We start from the raw sequence: 20,553 nt of genomic DNA on the forward strand, positions 1-20,553 counted from the left end.
GTGCTTTCTTTCAGCTTTGTGAAGTCACAGGGTGCTGCCTGCTGTCACCCTCCTGCGCAGCAGCCCACCTCTGGTGACCTCCCTTCTACTCCTGACTTCTACTCCTGATTTCTGGGAGACTGACCCTGGGATTCCACAGGAATGAGGTCACAAGGTGCCTGTCTTTCCGTGTCTGCTTATTGGACTTAACATATGATATTCAGTTCCATCCGTGATTTCACAAATGACAGGATTTCACTTTTTTATATCTTTATTCTATCTTTTTAACATGGTGCTGAGGATCAAACCCAATGCCCTCCACATGCGAGGCGAGCATTCTACCGTTGACCTACAACTCTAGCCCAGGATTTCACTTTTTATGGCTGAATAGTATTCCATTTGCATATGCAGCATGTCTTCTTTTCCCACTCACCTGCTGCTGGCCCCTTGGTGGCCTCTGTCTCTTGGTGGCAGGGAACGTGGAGTGCAGACCTTTCTTCCACACAATCTCATTTCCTTGGATGCATGCCCCGGAGGGCCTGCTGGATTTCCATACCATTTCCCAGAATTTCTTTCCTTAGAAGAATATTACATAGCAACTAAAAGATAACCCTGTAGTTGAGAGTGTCCCTGGAGAGCAGCAGGGGGGCGAGGGCCTCTCCCCACCTTCCTCCTGGTCATTGAATGACAGTCCCCAAACTTGACTCTGGGGCCTGTAAATACCACACCTGGCACAGATGTAGCTCCTCCTCCACAGAAGCTGTCATCGTCACCTGTTCCCCAGGGCCACCAGGGCCTGTGGCTCATCCTTCCCAAGCACCACACCCAGGGTTCTTTGGAAGTGCCTAGGCCACTGTCCCCTGAACAGCAGGGACACAGAGTGCTTTGCTGAAGGTCCAAGTTCTGTATGCCCACCCCCGTCTCCCACCTGCAGTAAGGCTTCTAGCTTTAAGACCTTGGATATGATTTTAACTGAGGGAGCCAGGGGCAGTGGTGCACACCTGCCATCTCAGTGCCTTGGGAGGCTGAGGCAGGGGGACCGCGAGTTCAAAACCAGCCTCAGCAAAACCAGCCTTAGTGAGGCTCTGAGCAACTTAGCAAGACCCGGTTTCAAAACAGAAAGTAAAAAGGGCTGGGATGTGCTCAGTGGGTAGTGCCTCTGGGTCAGTCCCCAGTACCAAAATGATGGTAATAGTATAATGATGGAATGAAATAGTATAATGATGGAACTGTTGTTCTTATTATTCTACATGCAGCGTTATTCTGCCTTCTTCCACCTAGTGTACGTTTTCTGTCTCTCATTTCCGGAGATTTTAAGTGTTTCTCTGCACCCCATCAGCAGTGTCCGGGAGACTCCACAGCAGCTTCGTGTGCCCCAGAGAGTCCTCGGGCTGCATGTCACTGTCGTCCTCCGTGGCCTGCAAAGGCCTTCTTCGTTGCAGACACCTGCAGCTGGAGGTGTCCTGAGGGCCTGAGGTCCAGCTGCGCACAGCGTGTCCTCAGCGCTCAGGCTTCTCTGATGTGTCCTCAGCTGGGGGAGAGGAGGCTGCCGCCCTCTGCCCATGGCCGCTGCTTCCTGCTAGTTTGTTCTCGAGTTCTGCTCCAGTTCCTTCCCCTCTTTCTGAGGGTGCTGAGTCTGCCCTCCTTCCTCTCAGACTCTCCCCACTTGAACTGCGTGGCGCTCAGGCCATGACCGCCAACGCAGTGGCCCTTCTGGGAGCTGGGCATGGAGGCGTGATGCGGCCACACCCTGGCCAGGCTTCCAGATGTGACCATCACCGACCTCCAGGGCCCAGAAGCCCCCACTGAGCTGACCCAGGCCCCGTGCTCCTGGCGGTCCCTGTAGGAGAGGGTCACCCTGAGCGGGGGGTGGCCAGGCCGACTCCGAGGAGGCGGAGGTGCAGCAGTGAGGCAGTGCCACACGCAGGGAGGGCCGCACACCCAAGACGGGGATGGAGCAGGGAGTGAGGAAGGCCCCTGGGGACAGGAAGGTGTGGAGTGTCAGGACAACACAGGACAGCTGACCACCAGGCGGTGGCAGGTCAGGGTGATGTCAAAAGACACCAGTGCTCAGTGTCCTGGGCACGCTGGGGTCCTGGGTGCCAGCAGACAGGGGGTGCACCCAGTCTCAGCAGGACTGGGGTGGCCAGGTAGGACCAGAGCAGAGGGTGCCAGGTGGACCCAGGGCCTGGCCAAGAGTCCAGAGTAGTGAGAAGGACAGGGCTGGGGCCCCAGGAGGAGCAGGAGCTCTCTGTGGCGTCCTTCCATGGTGTGGAGGCAGCCAGCTATGGCTGGTGTGGGAGGGGACACTTGGACCAGAGGTTCAGGAGCGCTGGACAGCCACATGTGGGAGGGGGATTTGGATGCTGGGGGAAGAGGGCTGGTGAAGGTGGAGCCACTGTGGGTGGAGGGTGGGAGCTCTGGGGGAGAGGTCATGAACTGAGCGGCCAGCACCGTGGTCCCCAGGGCTGTGCGTGTTCCCAGGCCACAGGGTGGGAGAAATAGTGGGAGAAGAGCAGGCCAGGCCTGAGTCTGCAGAAAGGCTCAGCTGTGAGCAGAGCAGGGAGCCGGTGAGTCCCCTGAGGGGCTGAGGACACCTGCTCAGTGCCCCGTGGCACAGTGAGGAGGGGCAGGGCCGGGCAGCTGGAGGTGGGAGGTCTGTTGTTCTGCTGTCAGGCCCCGGTGCAGGGAGGCAGGGGTGGAGCAGGGGTGGGCTGGGGCCAGAAAGCCAGTGGGCAGGACCTGCCAGGAAGCTGGGCTCTGCTGAGTGAGATTTAGAGAGAAGGAAGGAATGGCCTTGCAGAGACCTTTGCAGGCCAGTGGTCTCTTCAGAAGCAGGTCCCGGCAGACTGGTGTCCACTGCTCCCTGGCTCATGTTCATCTGCTGTTCCACCCTGTGTCCAACACTCTCCTGTCCCCAGGGTAGGACCTTCGCTGGAAGGCCCCTTGGGAACTGGAAGATGCTGGTGTCCTGTGGTCCTGGTGACCAGGTTGGCCTATGAGTGCTGTCGGAGGCTGATGCAGACCCCACGCGGATCCCCAGGCCTCCTGTCCTGCCCCACCTCTCCAAGGTCCTGCCTGAGCCTGGCTTTTTCTGACCTGCACACACACATGTGCACACACACCCACATGTACATGCACACACATGCGCTCACACATATGCACAGGCACACCCACGCACGCACACGCATGTACACAAGCAGGCATGCGCACACACACGTGCATGCACACATGCACACACACATGCTCATAGGCATACCTACACACACATGCACACAAGCACGTGCACGACTCTCCTGCACTCAGACTCTCCCAGGACTGTGACCACAGTGTTGTTGGGGGTCCGTGGCGTGTGCTGTGGCTTTGCTTGGAACATCCGTGGTTGGCTCTCGTCCCTGCATGGCTGTGGGCTCACTCTCCAGGCCGTCCATTTTGTGGCTGCCAGGGCCTCTGGCGTCTGGGAGGTGACATCACCTCCTCCAGCAAGGTGCTTTGGGGTGAAAGTCACTAGATGCCATCCATTTCGGTATCAAAGTCGATACATGTACCTTAGCAGTAATCACCGTCCTTCCCTGACAGGCCTGGGATTGATTTTTGAAATGATTTTTACAAGTTGTTAATGTTGCTTTGCATTCCACCTGTGGGCTAAGGGGACGTCGGGAGAGCTTGTTCTAAATGGCAGGACGTCGAGTGTCACAGATGAGGAACACTTAGGCCCAGCACTGAGATGGTGTGTGGCACAGGCCACTCGAGGGGAGCCGCCAACCAGGGTACCCCGGGCAACTCCGGGTTGGCTCTCAGGAGCCTCTCTTGAAACCAGAGGAAGACGCACTTCCAGGAGCCGGGAACCCACGCCCGGGGGAAAGGACTCTGGTCTCCACTCCACGCAGATGGTTAGGCCTCTTCCCCAGAACCAGGGGGGATCGAAGCTTTGGTGGGACCCAAATGCCAGGCAGAGGTGAACTGAACTCTGTTTTAGGGAGTCAGTGGTCTTTTCAAGGAGACAAGCTTTGGCCCTGGTGACACTGTGTCCATGACAAATCTGAAATAATGATTTCAAAGAGAAGCCTGGGTCTGGCTCATGTCAGCGGTGGAGGATAAATGGTCCGTCAATTCCCTCCATGAGCCTCCAGGGTAGGGCTGGGAGCGGATGGGCTGCCCAGCTCCCAGGCTGCTCCTCAGGTGTGAACGGGTCGCACGAGAGCTCTCAGCTCACTCTCCTTCAGCACAGAAGGGCACATCCGCAGCCCACCCCCGCCCTGGCTCCTGCAGAAGGGCACAGCACCAGGAGAGAGACTGAGGCCACTTTGTAGGGGCCTGTGAGACTCCTTCTGTGAATGCAGAGATTTGAATTCCATGTTGTGGATCCAGCAAGCAGTGGAAGAGAACAGGAAGTCCATAGGTGGGGTCAGGTGTGCAGGAGATTCCAAGTGTGCAGAGGGGGAAGAGGTGCCCCTTTAATGATAATGTTCTTGGGACAATCAGACCGGCCTTCGAGAAGGTGAAACTGAGCTCCTGCTCCATGTCAGGATTACCCCCAGGACCCATGTGCAGGGGGAGGAGCTGGCACTGACCCACCTTGGCCAGCTCAGCACCTGTGTTGCAGCTGCATGACCAGGGCCAGGTGCATGGGCAGGGAGCAGGCACACACGCCCACAGAGCAGGTAGGGCACTGGGATGAGCCTACCCGAATAGAATCCACCTGGGACGCTGAGCAAAGGCCTGTGATGGGGGAGGTTGGGTCTGGACAGCTGGATGTCCATGCGCAGAAACAAACCAGACGCCGACCTCACACCTCACTCAAGAACAAGCGTAGCGCGGACCAGAGTCCCGAACAGGCCATGGAACCCTGGGAGATGAACAAGGAAGCCCTGGATGCCTGGGCATGTTGTGTACAACATCAGAGGCACAGACGAGATGTTCCTGGGACAATCAGACAGGCTTTAAGATTGAACATTTTGGGTCCTCAAGCTATTGTCCAGAGAACAAGAAGACAAACCAGGGCTGGATGGGCACATCAGATCAAGGAATGCTGGGAAGAAGACAAAAAGAACTCTCTCCAAGATGGAGTCTGCCCTGCCTAGGCTGTCCTCGAGCACAGGATCCTCCTGCCTCAGCCTCCCCGCGGCTGGGATCATGAGCATGTGCTGCCAGGCCTGGTGTAAAGCACTGTTAAAACTCCATGTAAGGGGTTGAGGTTGTGGCTCAGTGGTAGAGCGCTTGCCTGGCATGTGCGAGGTGCTGGGTTTGATCCTCAACACCACATAAAAATAAAATAAAGTCATAAAAAATAATATAAAAAACTCAGTGTAGGAAAGCAAGACACCTGATCAGATGTGGGCAAGAGACCTAGTAGACACTTCCCCAAAGGACACATAGTGGCAGACAGCAGACCCCAAATATGTCCTGCATCACCTGTTGTCAGAACTCAAAGTCGAGCAGCCGGAGACCACACACCGCCAACATGGCGGGACCCAGATCGAGAGCCTGCCGCGGGCTGGGGGATGGGCAGGGCTCCCCACCAACCAAGTGAGCTCTTCCCAGGCAGTTGGCAGTCAACCCAAGGCATGTGCAAAAGCAGCTGGAATTCACAACTGCCCACCTGGGGAAGTGGCCGAGACGTCCCTCAGGGAGAGAAGGCAGGAGCATGGAGCCACCAGAAGGCCTGACACTCTGTGCCCATTGCTGAGCGCAGAGTTCTGCTGGCTGTCTCCCACGGCTAAGAGTGTCCATGGTTCTGTTCCAGGGCCAGGGCCCAGAACTGGCGGCAGCCTTCTTGCTGGTGAGTCTCAAGCAGCTCAGGGTGTCACACAGTGAGACACAGGAACATGTGTGTGTCCTCTGGTCTCTTCTTTCTCTGTGGTGCTAGGGATTGAACCCAGCGCCTGTGCATGCTGGGTAAGGACTCCACCTGAGCTCCACCCCAGCCCTCTCTGTCTTTTTAGAAAACCATCCCCCGCCCCCCCCCCAAAAAAACCACCAAAACTCGTAGAATATGCAGTACCCAGAGGGGACTCTGATGTAGACTAAGGCTTTGGGTGATTAAGATGTGTCCATGTGTGTCACCAGCTGTGACACATGAAACCATCTGGTGGGAATGTTGACATTCGGGGAGCCGGGCCTGTGGGGTGGGGACAGGGAGTACCTGGGTAATCTCTCTACTTTCTGCTCAATTTTGCTGTGAACATAAAATTGTTCTAAAATATAACATCCATTTTTGCAAAAAGAGTAAATGTTTGCATGAACAAATTTGCAATGATCAAATCAAAGACAAATAGCACATGGGGCAGGCAGGGAGATGAGAATGTTCAAGCTCCCCAGCTGACCCCCTCCCGGAAGGGAGAGCCTTGGGAAGTGGCCCCCCTGCTGCTGTGTGTGTAGGCGTGAGCCCTGCCGCTCCTGGGCCGGAGCACATTCCCCCCAGTGGCCCTCCCTCCTCCCAGGGCTGCTGCTCCTCCATGAGGACATCAGGCCTGGATTGGGGGCCCACTGCGGTCCAGCATGACCTCGTCCTAACTGGTGTGTCTACAAAGACCTTATTTCCAGCCAAGGTGACTTTGAGGTTCTCCCATACTGGGGGGAAGCAGCCAGGATGTGACCACACTGAGGGAAGAGCTCTTTCAGGTGACACTGTACCCTGGCCAGATCTACTCTAAGGACAAAAGGGGATCCTCGTGTGGATTCTTCTACTCTTATTTATTTATTTATTTATTTATTTTTACATGATCTCTATTATTACTATTATTACTATTATTATTTGCATTACATTTCTTAATACACCTTTATACCACAATTTTTCATATCTCTGTATACAAGATATGCTGAAACCAAATTCACATCTTCATACATGTATTTTGTACAACGATGAGGGTCTCCTTCCACCATCCATGCAATTCCCCGTCTCCCTCCCTTCCCCTCCCACCCTCTTCCCTATCTAGAGGTAATCTTCTTCCCATGCTCTTCCTCCCTACCCCATTTTGAGTCACCCCCTTATATCAGAGAAGGCATTTGGCATTTGTTTTTTGGGATTGGCTAACTCCTCTTAGCATAATCTGCTCTAATGCCATCCATTTCCCTGCAAATGCCATGAACTTGTTATTTTTTAGTGCTATCTACTACTCTTTTTGAACTATTCACTTTAAAATGATTTCAGGCTTATGAAAACATTTGCAGTTGTGACAGAGAATTCCAGCACGTCCCGCAGGGTCCCTGGAAGTCAGTGTCTTCTGTAGCCAGAGTAGTGCCCGAAACGAGGACGTGGGTGCTGGTGTGGGGCCACAGTCCTCTGCAGGCCTTGTTTAAGTGTCTCCCGTCCAGCCTCCAACTCAGGACCTCACGGTGCATTCCCATGTCCCTGGTGGCTTCCACGGGGACAGGACGGGCCCCAATGCATCCAGGGAGAGCACTCTTCTGCTCAGCTTGGGCTTGTCTGCTGCTTCCTGGTGGCCAGATCTGGACCTGCCTTGGGGTGGGACCCACGGAACCCATGCTGGGCCCTCCACAGGGTGTCTTCCAGGAGGTCTTGGGTGTGGGCCTGTGCAGCCACGCAGCCCCGTGAGGGGTGTCCACAGCTGCTCCCTGTAGCTGCTCTTGCTTTTCCGTTTTCTGGGGAGGGACTGTGAGACTAAGTGATGTTCCACTTCTCATCAGTTTTGCCTGCTAAGTTAGTGGCCCTTGATGATTCTGTCCGAGCTGCTGTTCATGTGCTGTGTGCCAAAGGACTGGGCTCAGTCCCCACTCCTCCCTTTGTGTTGGTCCCTGCAATTCTGAGAGGACCAGCATTCCCCTCTCCCCACTTACTCACCTGCATGCTGTGAACCTGTGGGCACTAGGTGGGTCATAGCCCATTGCTGTTGATATTCACTTTTGCCCCCACCCCCACCCCTGGGGACTTGGGTCTGGCGTCCCAGCTCTGCAGATTGGCTTTGTGTCCTTTCCACACACCCCCTGGGGGCCTGCCTTGCCCGTGAGGTGCAGGGTGCTGCAGCCCATGGTCACTTCTTGGGCTCTGTGCAGGAGCCCTGAGGCCTCTGGTATTAGAACTCACGCCCTGGGTGTGCTCAGGCTGCGGGCCCAGCACCAGCCCCCTAGGGATGGTCCAGTATGTGTGACAATCTGTGCCTTCTTGCCCCTGCCTATCCAGTGTCCACTGCCCACACCACCCAGGGTCCGGGCTGCCTCCCACCCTCCGGCTCCTCCCACCGGGCGCCTCACACCTGGAAGGACTTGTTCCCGGCTGGCTCGGAGCCCTTGATGAGCTCTGAGTGGGGCCTGCCTCCTCAGGGGCCTGCATTCTCAATTTGCACTGGGTCTTGCAATTATGTAGCTGGTTCTGATTACCCATAATCTGTTTGTTTGCTTGCTTGGTTGTTGAATAGACACAAAGTAATTTCATGTTTGCTAACTCAGGTCTCCCTGCAAAACAGACTTACTAACAAGGCAGCATCTGCACAGCACCCTCCCCTCCCCGTCTGCCCCAGCACCCCTCCCTGTGTGCCAGGCTCTCTTCCCCACACCCTCAGTAAACTTCACTTGTTGCTGCCCGATTCCATCTTGGGGCTCCTCCCAACCTGATTGATTTTAGCCATTTTCTGACTTGGGGGGGTGTGATACATCCCATGTTCCCCTGGAGGAGCACCCAGGCCCCGAGCCAGCCAGATGCACCAGCACGTGCTCCCCAAGTCCAGGCGAGGACCCCATTGCCCTGTCGCCCCTCTGCCCTATCACCCTCACTCCTGCTGCGAGGGAGACCCTCACTGGGAGGGGGAGGGGACAGGTGCCTTCTTGGCTGGCCACACACTCTCAGTGTGAGTGTGCCCTGGGCAGGTGTGGGGCCATGTCCCCATGTCACTCCAGCCAGCCTAGCAAGGAGCATCCAGTTAAGGCAGGGGGTTCAGGTAGGGTGGAATCCTGGTGCTGGGGAAGTGGGAGAGCCATGCAGGGCGTGCCCAGCTAGGAACAGGGGCTGGGCAGGGGTGGGCTGGGGTGAGCCGCCCTCTTCTGCACTTGGTGGTGCAGGACCCCAGGCTGCACCTCCCTGTACTGGGGCTCTCAGGGGCAGAGCTTGGCCTTGTCCCCAAGGAGACCAGGTGGAAGAGAGCAGTATGTGTGGTGGCAGAGCTGCCCTCCTTCATGGGGACCAGGCAGGGGAGCCCCGGGAGGGGTTGGCTGAGACTGAGGAACAGAGGCCCACTCTCAGGGGCAGCTTGGGTAGAGAGGTCATTCCTGCTGCTGGCACACCTGGCCCCGGGGACCAGGACACACCAACCAGCCCCTGTCGCTAGGGAGCCATCGTGGTGCATGTGGTGAGATCCAGCCCAGGGTGATGGTGTCAAGGAGTGGGGCCGGGGTGGTCATGAGGGCCCGTGGACGGGATCAGTGCCCTTTCCACATTTCGACATGGCATCTCCTTGGAGGGCAGCTGTGCAGCCCTAAATCGGAGAGTGTCCTGATCTCACTTCCAGAATAGGGAGCTGTGTCCTGTTGCTCAGGACACAGGCCAGAGCGCAAGACCAAGCTGGACCAGTGTCACGTGGCACAGGCTCACGGCCAAGCACTTGCCAGTCCTTTCTACAGCTGCCCGAGCTTGGTGCCAGCTCCCAGGACAGAAGAGTAAACTGAGGCACGGGGGCTGGGAGCCTTGCCCGGGAAGGGGCAGAGCAGGTCCTTCCCAGGCCTCCCTACTGCCCTCCTGCCTGCTGCCCCTAGAACCCCCGACGGGGTGGATGAAGCCCGGGCAGAACGAGTGTGAGAGAAGCCAGGCATCCGAGAGGTCGGCCCCACCTGGAGAGCTGGCACTGCCTCTTCCTCCAAGCCTCGGACGCCAGCTCTCGTGGGACAAGAGACCTTTGGAAGGTTAGGGTTTCCCCTGTGGAGGGCGCACAGGTGGCTGCCGCGCTTCACGCCAGGCTTCAGGCCAGCGTCCTCATCCTTTGGCTCAGAGCGTGCCTTGGGCTTAACCTGACCTGCGGGGATGGGTGGTGGCGGTGGATGGCCCACAGTCCCCAGAGGCAAGGGCACAGCTGAGAGGGGAATTTCTGCCTCCGATGCTGGGTGAGCACACACCGTCCAAGGGCCAGCAGACGGGCGTCCTGTCCAGTGGGCCCGCCCCCATTGGCAAAGAGCTCCCAGGACAGAGGAGCTCGGCTCTGGGAGAGGAAGACATCCAGACTCCAGGTGACACGCTCAGCCTCGCAGGCGGACCCCGGCTGGGCCCTAAGTTCAGTTACCTGAGTGGGGTCTCCTGCATGCCCTCAGGAGAGCAAAGCCTGGGGGCAAATAGAGTGTAGGACTCTTCTGGCACAACATCTGTCCACTGACCTTCGACTCTCCGAGGGCTGGTGACCCGCCAGGTGACGTCTCCAGGGGAGGGGCACAGGGTGGGGCTCCTCCAGCCCTGGCTTCCTTGATTCCTTAAAGCCCTTTGGGAAGGCAGGCAGAGCAGGAGCAGGCCGCCCTCTGTCCTCAGGCTACGGACACTCATGGCCTGGGCTGGGGATTCGAGGGCCACTCTGTGATCCCAGATCTCAGAGGCCAGCCCGAATGGGCCTCTCTGCTTCCTAGGGGCTCTGCCAAGTGAAGCTACAAGCAGGTGATGCCAGCCAGTGGTCCTGATGCAGCCGCCCAGCCCAGCACTGCCCACAGGTGGTCCTTGGAAGGTGGCCTGACCTCCCAGTGGTGGGCGGAGGCCACTGGAACAGCCAGGCTCAGGTGCTGAGTTGGGCCTGCTTCCTGGGATGGTCCTTGTGGGACGAGTCACAGTGGTGACATTTGTTGTCCTGTGGGGGCTGTCTGGACCAGCTCCGTTGCCCCCTGCAGGACCCCATGTGGCTGACCTGCAGGGGGCTCCAGGCTCCTGGGCTGGGGTCCCTGTGAGGCAGCTGGGATGCAGAGTGCACCCCCAAGCTGGCTCCACTCACCCCCTGCTGGCCTCTAAGCAGGTTCCTGGGAGCCTCCGATGAGTGGTCACATGTCCCCTGCGGGGACGTCTCTGATGCTGCTCTTGCTACAGACCCCTGACTCCTCAGGTTGAGGCTAGATCGGGGACAGGCCATCCAAACACCGACGTCTGAATTTCTAGCTTCTCAGAGGGGAAGAGGAGGGACCAGAAGTGCCACGTGCGCAGCTTGCCTTCCGTGGTGTACGGCAGGGGGCTGAGGCCAGCAGCACCACTCTGGACGGTGCACCTCTCTGGTCCTCATGCTGTGGTCTGCCTTGGGCTCTGTTACCTGGACACACCCAGCTGGTCTGCGCTGGTTCCCCTGGCAGAGATGGGCCACTCGGTGTGTCCCTTCAGTCCACCCCATACACCTGGCTCTTGAGTGGACATATGACCCTGGCCTGCTGTAGCTGGACACGCAGAGCAGGTGGAGCAGCCTGGGCGCCACCTTCTCAGCCCCGTTCCCTGGCCAGTGGTGAAGGACTGGGCTCAGGGAGGTCAGGGGAGGCCAGGCGGGGCCGTCGGCTCTGCTTCTGCCCTTGCAGCTCTCCGAGTCAGGCACCCTGGTGCTGGAGGGGGTGGGGTGGGAGGGCGCGAGCTTCACTGGCCACCACGGGAGCTGCTGGTCGCGGGTGGCAGTGCTGGGCTAGCTCTGCCTGTGCCCGGCACGTCCCGGGAGGAGGGGAGCAGGAGCGCAGGCCTGGCCCACCAGCCGGGGCTCAGAAAAGGGGCACTTCCCCTCCTGTAACTGTAAATCAGGACCAGGTAGCTGCGGTGCCCTTTGGTCTGGTGGGACGAATCCACAGAGATCAAAGGAGGACCGTGGAGTTAAAAAACAGAAAAAGCCAAACACGAGGAATCCGTTTACCCTTTAAAGCAGGCGTCTCGCTGCTGCCGAGCCTTTATTAAAACGCTTCTCTCAGAGGAGCCGCTGGCTTTTCTGGGCTTTACCACCCAGACCGAGTGTCTAAAGGTCACTCAGTGGAGAGCACAAATCCGACGGTAAAGAGCAGAGTGGGCACCGCGGCTGGAGCCCTGCCGGGCGGGAGAGTGGACCCAGGTGGCGGGCCCAGGATGGTGGCTTCTGTCGCTGGGACGAGAACCCTGGGGTGTCTGGAATCAGCTCGTCACCATTCCCTCAGGAACAAGTGCCAAACGCAGCTCCACGCCCTGAGTGCTGCTGGGCACTGGGTTTGGGCCAGAAGGCAGACGTGGGGAGGTCCTCCGTCCATCCAGCTGCCCACTCTTTCACCTGTCTGAAAACCCGCTCTACTGCCTGCCCGGGACCAGGCACCTTCCAGACATCCCCAGAAGCCAGGGAGGTCCCACACTTGGAGCAGGACAAGCAGTCTCCTGTGTGTCACCTGCTAGGGAGGCCTGACCAGGGGCCAGGACCTAGAAGCTGGGGTCAGAGCAGATGTCCAAAGGTGATGCCCAGTGGAGGCTGAGCTGGAAAGGGTGGATGGACCAGGAAGATGTCCAGACAGGAGGGCCCCTGGGGCTGGAGGATAGCCTGGGGCCAGAGTCCCCGTCCAGGTGACCTGGTTTCTGATACCTGGAGAGCCTACCGCCTGTGGCTCCCGTGGCAGGGGACAAAGCAAGGTGCACTTTGAACAACAAGGTCGCACTCTGCTGAGCATCGGGTGTGCCTGGGCCTGTGGACACTTTGAAACGCTCCCAGAAGACCACAGAGCCTGGCGTGTGGAGAACTAGAGAGAAGGTACGTGAGTATGTGACACGCAGGTGGATGACCCGTCAACAGGTGGACGACAGGTCAGCACAGGCCTTCCTCAGAGCGCGAGTCATGGAACTCGCTCTGGAGCCCTGGCTGGGAGAGGAGTGAGAGGGACGTGAAGGTGGCACTGACCGCAGCCACACAGCATTGGTGTGGCACGGTGTGCGCCTGTGTAATCCCAGACGCCTCCTGCAGTGTGTCAGCCTGTGTCTTGGCGTGTCCCTTCAAGTGCTGGGTGGCACTCACCTGACCAGGTAATCGATTCGCCTCCATCAAATTGCACCCCAGGGTCAGGTACCTCTCAAGGTCCCCGCGTCTCTGAGTGACGTACAGAGCGTGCTGATGGCCAAGGCTTCTGGTCGACAGCAGGCTGTTGGTAGTTATGTTGAAAAGCTGTGGGGGAAGTGGAGGGGACCCTGGACAGCTGAGCACTGCGGCACGCCACTTTCTCACCGGGCTGAGCTGCAGCATTGCGCCAGGAACAGCCTGGAGAGGTGACCGAAGACGAGGAGACCTAAGGACAGCAGACCCTCAAAGCTACACAACCTCCACTGCCCCTCGGACACCCTCCTCTGAGATGGCAGAGGCAACAGAGGCTGGCTGTCCACCCGCTGAGCTTCTGGCTGCTCCGCTGCTGGGCGTGGGTCTCTGCCAGGCCACCCAGCACAACAGGGTGAGCTCAGAAGCCCAGCTGCAAGAGCTAGGCGGGAGAGGCCAGGAGAGGAAGGAGAGGGCCAGAGAGGGCTGGAGAGGGCCGGGCAGGATGGTCTGCATTGTCCGGACAGCTCTTTGCTTTTAAATGTTTCCTATCAAGTTGAGATTTTTTCAGGACTTCATTTTAAATTTGTATTAAAATTTATGACTTGGATTTTTCAAAAACTGTTATCAAACGACAAGAACTTCTTAATAAAAACATTGAATACAGTTTAATAGTTTCATGCAGATTTTGATTCTGCAGTATTGGGTTCCCTGACCCCAGCTGTTCAGGGCCAGTTTCTACAAACCGTGGCTTACAGAATGGGGGTGCTTTGTTAGGCTGCAGGTCTGAGGCCGAGGTGTCACAGGGCTGCTCCTGGGAGCACCTGTGCTGTGGCCACCTCCACCCTGTGGCCACTCCCAGCCCAGTGCCTATCTCTAGCCCTGTGCCCATGCCCAGTCCTGTGGCCACCCCCAGCCCTGTGGCCAACCTCAGCCCCATGGCCACCCTGAACCCTGTGGCCACCATAACCCCTGTGTGCCCAGGCCCACAGGCCCATGGCCCAGTCTCCCCTCTGCCATCCCGTGGCCTCGTGCTCCAGTGCACCTCGGGCGGTCTCTGTTCCTTCTGCTGTCATGTGGCTTCCTGCCCCAATGCACCTCGGGCCATGTCCGTCCCCCCTGCCATCACAGGGGCACAAGCTCCCATGGCGCCTGCAGCCACCTACCCCCAGCTACGATCGCTGTGCAGGTACTGGGGCTGCGGGACTCCGTGTGATCTCAGCTTGCTCCCTGAGGCCAGAGTCTGTGGCTGAAGGTTCTTCATGATGCTGAGGAGGCTGTGGGCTGGCATTCCGGCCCTGCCCAGCGTGGACATTTTTTGATACTGGGGATGGAACCAGAGGCACTTAACCCCTGAGCCAGCACTTTGGGCTTTTTATTTAGAGACAGACAGGGCTTGCTAAGTAGCTGAGGCTGGCCTTGAACTTGCCATCCTTCTGCCTCAGCCTCCTGAGCCTCTGGGATCACAGGAGTGTGCCACCGTTCCTGGGCTTATGGACACTCTGTACACGTGCCGTGAGGTGCCGTTGCCCACATTTGCCAGGGTGGAGGTGGCATTAACTGAGGTCTACGAGTGCCCCGAGTGGGATTCATATACCAACTGGTGGTGGAGTCTGTAGCAGAAAACTGGGTGGCACGAAGCAGGCAGGACGAGGAGGCTGGTCCTGTGGAGCCCCGCTCCTCCTGATCCACGGCGACCTCAGGCTAGCAGGGGCTGGCCACCCAGGTGGAGCGGGCAGGTGAGATGCAGGCTGGTGGTGCTGCACCTCGGCAGGCGGATGAGGGGTCCTGCATGGGGTGGGGCCCCAGCAGCACCCCACAGGCAGGCTCTCCAGATGCCACACCTGTCCCTCCTCCCCTGGAGGGTCAGTGCTCCTGCCCCGTGTGGACGCTGCCTATGTGGAGCTCAGCTCTGGGGGCTGAGGGCCGCACCATGTTCCCCCCAGACCTCCTGAGGGTGGCACCACAGAGGTCTGCTGAGGCATGACGCCCGTCCTGTGTGCACGCTGCAGTCTGGGTCTGCAGTGGCGCCAGGGCCCCTGTGTGGAGGGGGGTCCCCACCTGCAACTGTTGGGAGTGTTGGGACCTTAAGGGGGGGCCCAGGGTCTTGGACTCTGGGCCCAGCCCTGCCGCCTCCTCCCTTGGGTGTCCTGGCTGTGAGTGTCTTCACCGAGTACCGCCATCATGACGGCTGCCCTTCTGTGCGCCCAAAGCTCCAGGGCCCACCAATCTGGGCCAAAATCTCCCAAACCGAGCAAGACAGGCCTTGCTCTTGTGAGGGCACCAGCTGGACCACTGGTTACAGTAATGGGAAGTTGGCCGACACAGTGCCCACTCAGGACCTCTGTCCCTTTTATCAGGTTGTTTCTAGTTGATTTTCAGGGGCTCCTTCTGAAACCAGGGTGGAATCCCCTGCCCCCTTGGCACTTTCTGCACGGCCACATGAGGTGCTCAGCCCCCACCCTCTGTAGGCCTCCTTTTGGTCTCTTGCAGAACTTGAGGCTGGAGAGCACACGGACACGGGACCTGGCTGCAGTGGGGTGTGCAGTGGCTGCTGGTCCTGTGGCACCTGCAGCCTGGGGCCCTCCTGTTCTCTGCTAGGTGCTTGCCCACAGCTCTACCTCAAGAGCTTGGGCTCCTGCTGGTGGACTTTGGTTGTGCTGGGCCTGGGGAGGGGCACCTTCAGCACTGTGTATGGCCCACATGTGACACTGGCCAGACCGCGCCTCACTGAGCTAGACCTGCTGTCTGGATGGTGACCCTGTGGCACCCTGACTCAAAGTGGCTTGGGCTACGAGCAGAGGAGACCCATGTGGCCAACCCAGCTGACCTGAGTGCAGGGCCTCTGCAAAGTCCCCCTTGAGGCTGCCAGTGGCCATCCTGGAGACTAGGCCATGGGCCCTGAGAGAGAGGCCCTGGCTCACATGGTCTTGGGTCCAGGAGCCTCCATGGTGAGGCGCTGTGTGAGCAGAGGCCTGCAGGAAGCAAGGCCGCTCTCCTGGGACCTGGGGTGAAGGTCATCATGTGGGTGGCAGCAGAGGTCTCCATGTAGGCAGTGCCTACAGGACCCTGTGGATGCGTGGGCTGTGCTGTCATGCAGCATGCCTGTACAGGGCCACTGGGTCATCTGGGTCACAGCAGGGAGTCCATGAGCAGGTGACTTCTCAGATCTCACTGAGGATACCGCCATTCAACCAGGTGGCCAGGTTGACTGGTGTACCTTTGGCTACAGAGGGGACAGAGACCATGGAGAGCCAGGGCTAGATGCCACTCAGGAAATGGGGGACATGCCCCTGGAGAGGCTCATGGGCTGGGCAGTGGTGGTGGTCAGGTTGTGGGGACAGAGGGAGGTAGAGCAGAGGAGCCCACCTGGAGGCTGAGTGGGCCGCTGTGACACCCAGCACATGCCATGTACAACCACAGGGCAGCCTGCAAGGCCACAGACCTTGGGCGGGGGCCAGGACATCCCAGGCACGCCCATGGGAGCTCATGGCAGGGGGGTGTTGCCTTGGCATGCCACATGGGAGCCTGTGGGTGGGATGGGGCACCCAGGCACACGTGGGTGGGAGCCTGTGGAGGGGATGGAGCACCCTGGCACACCTGTGTGGGAACCTATGGGGGGATGGGGCACCCTGGCACACCTGTGTGGGAACCCATGGGGGGGGATGGGGCACCCTGGCACACCTGTGTGGGAACCCATGGGGGGGATGGGGCACCCTGGCACACCTGGATGGGAACCCATGGGGGGGATGGGGCACCCTGGCACACCTGGATGGGAACCCATGGGGGGGATGGGGCACCCTGGCACACCTGGATGGGAACCTATGGGGGGATGGGGCACCCTGGCACACCTGTGTGGGAACCCATGGGGGGGATGGGGCACCCTGGCACACCTGGATGGGAACCCATGGGGGGGATGGGGCACCCTGGCACACCTGTGTGGGAACCCATGGGGGGGATGGGGCACCCTGGCACACCTGGATGGGAACCTATGGGGGGATGGGGCACCCTGGCACACCTGTGTGGGAACCCATGGGGGGGATGGGGCACCCTGGCACACCTGGATGGGAACCCATGGGGGGGATGGGGCACCCTGGCACACCTGTGTGGGAACCCATGGTGGGGGGATGGGGCACCCTGGCACACCTGTGTGGGAACCCATGGGGGGGATGGGGCACCCTGGCACACCTGGATGGGAACCTATGGGGGGGATGGGGCACCCTGGCACACCTGTGTGGGAACCCATGGGGGGGATGGGGCACCCTGGCACACCTGTGTGGGAACCCATGGGGGGGATGGGGCACCCTGGCACACCTGTGTGGGAACCCATGGGGGGGATGGGGCACCCTGGCACACCTGGATGGGAACCTATGGGGGGGATGGGGCACCCTGGCACACCTGTGTGGGAACCCATGGGGGGGATGGGGCACCCTGGCACACCTGTGTGGGAACCTATGGGGGGATGGGGCACCCTGGCACACCTGTGTGGGAACCCATGGGGGGGATGGGGCACCCTGGCACACCTGTGTGGGAACCCATGGGGGGGATGGGGCACCCTGGCACACCTGGATGGGAACCCATGGGGGGGATGGGGCACCCTGGCACACCTGTGTGGGAACCCATGGTGGGGGGATGGGGCACCCTGGCACACCTGTGTGGGAACCCATGGGGGGGATGGGGCACCCTGGCACACCTGGATGGGAACCTATGGGGGGGGATGGGGCACCCTGGCACACCTGTGTGGGAACCCATGGGGGGGATGGGGCACCCTGGCACACCTGTGTGGGAACCTATGGGGGGATGGGGCACCCTGGCACACCTGTGTGGGAACCCATGGGGGGATGGGGCACCCTGGCACACCTGTGTGGGAGCCCGTGGGGGGGTCACTCTGGTACACCCACGGGGAGGCCGGGGAAACACCTGCCCCAGGCTCTGGGGAGCAGGTGTGGAAAGCCGTGGTGGGATGGAGGGTGGGCTGGGAGCACCAGGTGACCGTGTCCCCGGGAGCTAGCTTTCCCCGCCCAGGTGGAGCCGGTGAGCTGGGCCTGTGCAGGGCAGCAGGACCGGGCAAGAGTGTGCGACACAGCCATGGCCATTTTCTGGACAGGTTTCATTTATTTTGCGTGAGGACCACACAGACACTGACGGCGGAGACGCTAGCATGCTGAGGACACCTGCTTCTACAGAGCCACACCTCGGCCATGACCGCAGGTCTCAAGGGACATGGCATTCAGTGTCAAGGTTCAGTCCCTGGTGCCCACATCCACCTGTGGGAGGCCCAGAGGGCTCTGTATGCAGCCTGCGCCTGCTGGACGGCACAGGGTGCGACCTCTCTGCAGGCCACATCCAGCAGCTCCAGGTGACCTGGGGACACATCCCCTTCCCTCCAGGGGCAGCAGCCAGTGTGCCGTGGAGGTGGCCCTGGGTGGCTTTCTTCACTTGGTATTGCTGATAGCTTCTGTCAACAAAACCAGCCACCAGCATACAGACATGCAGAGACTGAACAGTCTGGATTCGAAGGTAAATGTGATTTTAAAAAGCCACTCCCTAACAGGAAAAGTGTCCACAGATGTGACGGTGCCTGAGAGAAATGACACCCAAGGGCCAGCTACAGGACACGCAGGGTGTCTGCAGGCTGCCTGGTGGCTCCCACATGCCAGGGGCCCTCGAGCTGTGGCATGTGGCTTACAAGGAGCAGCCTTCCTCCCATGGCCTGGAAGTCCCCAGTGAGGTGACCATGAGCTGACCAAAAAGCCAACAGAGTGCCCAGTCCCACGTTCCAGAGTCCAGTCGTCCATGGCCAAAACAGACGAGGGGTGCCAGGTGGGCAGGGCCTCACATCCAGCGTCTGCCTGGCCACACACAGGGAAGGAGTGGGGCCTCAGGCGGTCTCCCCGACTCTCCTTCTGCACACTTAGACAAAACAGGACACTTGGCTTTTAAAATCTGAGCAAAATAAATGACCCAGGCAGCTATCGTGTATGTACAGTCACCTGGGTCCCTCTCCCTAGAGCAGGGGTGACAGCAAGGTCGTGTTCCAGGGTGGCCGCAGGGGAGGAGCCAGCCAGTGGACCCGTGTGCAGAGACGGGACAGGCTGGAACCTCACCACGAGGGTCTCTGCTGTTCTCACAGAACGCAGGACGCAGGGCGAGCCCTCGACGGGGCGTGAAGCGGTGAGAAGTCAGAGCTGGAGCCTCGAGCTGCGTTTTCAGTAGAGGCGGGGGTGGGAGTGGCCCTCTTTCTCTGGAAACGTCAATCTCCCTCCTCTGTCTCCCTGTGGCAAGAGGACTGCCCTGGTCATCCGTGGGCTCCGTTTACACCAGGAGCCAATGGCGCAGCTGCAAGGAGGACATCTGGTCAGAAGCAGGTGGCAGCCCTGGGCCCAAGCAGCTCCTGGGCCCCACCCGCTGGCTCAGGGCCGCCCCTGCCAGCCACCTGCCCACGGAGCCAGCGGGGTGCAGGATCAACACTGCTCCCGGGGCCTGCTTTGAGCCTGCGACTCAGTGGCAAAGCAAGGGCCAGGCCTGGCGGGGGAGGCCACAGCAGCCTCTGGGCACATTAGAGACAGCAGCTGGGGTGGGAGATGCTGGCCTCAGAAATGTGACCTCCTGCAACCTGTGAGTGACCCAGTGGTGTCCCTCCCCGGCACCCAGCACTTCCCTGGGGCCCCACTTCTCCATCCTAGTGAAGCCCTGTGCTCTGCCACCAGCCTGGCAGTGTGACCCGCCACGTGGCTCCAGGTGGAGGACACTGAGGGGTGACTGTGGCACTGCAGCCACTGCCATCGCTGTTACCGTGCAGCTACTAGTTTGGCTGTTTCTGAGTGGGAGCCAGTTGGTGACATGATGGCCAGAACGCTGTTTTAAAATATTTTCTGAGCAAAAGCTTGGTGGCTTGTTTCTGACCCCACGGTACCAGCGGGGGAAAGCGGGAACTGGCCCTCTGGCCATGCAGGGCCTCTCTGTCCCTTCCACTGGGAACCCTGAGGGGCTACCTCTGCTGGGTCAGGACACAAACACACGTAGCGGGGGGGGGGGGGGGGGCTGCAGGGGCCTGGGGCAGCTGCAGGTGACGCCAACATTGGTACTGTCCAGGTGTGTCATGGCGCCCAGGGATGGCAGTGGTGGCAGGACCTGGCTGGGGTCACAGCCAGGAGGGCCCAGTGGCCAGAGTCCAGCACAGCAGCTCTGGGTGTCACTCCCTTCAGATCACGAGGAGGGACTCACCTGAGTGAGAGTGGCCCTCTCCTTGCCACCTCCAAAAGCAGAGTGACCCTCTCTGGAGGGAGGGACATTGGGGGTGACTCTCGAGTCCCCACAGACTGTGGTCAGGCCACAGACTTGCAGATAAAAAGGGCAGAAATAGGAGGCAGGCCAGCTCTGAGAGGGGGTCGGCAGGAACCAGAGGTCAGCAGAGCCAAGGACCAGGGTCTGCAGGGTCAGATGACAGGACAGCTCCAGGCGGTCGGGTGTCCCAAAGAGGGACAGAGGCCCATGACAACATGCTCACTGCACAAGAAGCAGGCAGGCCAAGCGCAGCCACAGAGCTGAGCCGGAGGTAGCTGCCAGTCAAGGGTGCACACGGGGCATGCTGGCTTGTCAGCGCAGCAGGTCACACGTATGGCCACGAGGGTCCTCCCAG

At 59.6% G+C, this 20,553-nt stretch overlaps 1 protein-coding gene across 1 annotated transcript in view; it reads right to left on the reverse strand.

Annotated features, from left to right (window-relative positions):
• Positions 1-19,226: 19,226 nt before the first annotated feature.
• The window catches only part of Slc6a3 (solute carrier family 6 member 3), a 37,255-nt gene continuing 35,928 nt past the window's right edge, over positions 19,227-20,553 (reverse strand). Inside the window, exon 14 of the mRNA XM_026380032.2 lies at positions 19,227-19,250. Within this exon, the coding sequence (XP_026235817.2) occupies positions 19,227-19,250 (24 nt within the window). The remainder of the gene's footprint in view (positions 19,251-20,553) is intronic.

Source organism: Urocitellus parryii, chromosome 1 (genome assembly GCF_045843805.1).
Source record: "Urocitellus parryii isolate mUroPar1 chromosome 1, mUroPar1.hap1, whole genome shotgun sequence".
Taxonomy (NCBI): Eukaryota; Metazoa; Chordata; class Mammalia; order Rodentia; family Sciuridae; genus Urocitellus; species Urocitellus parryii.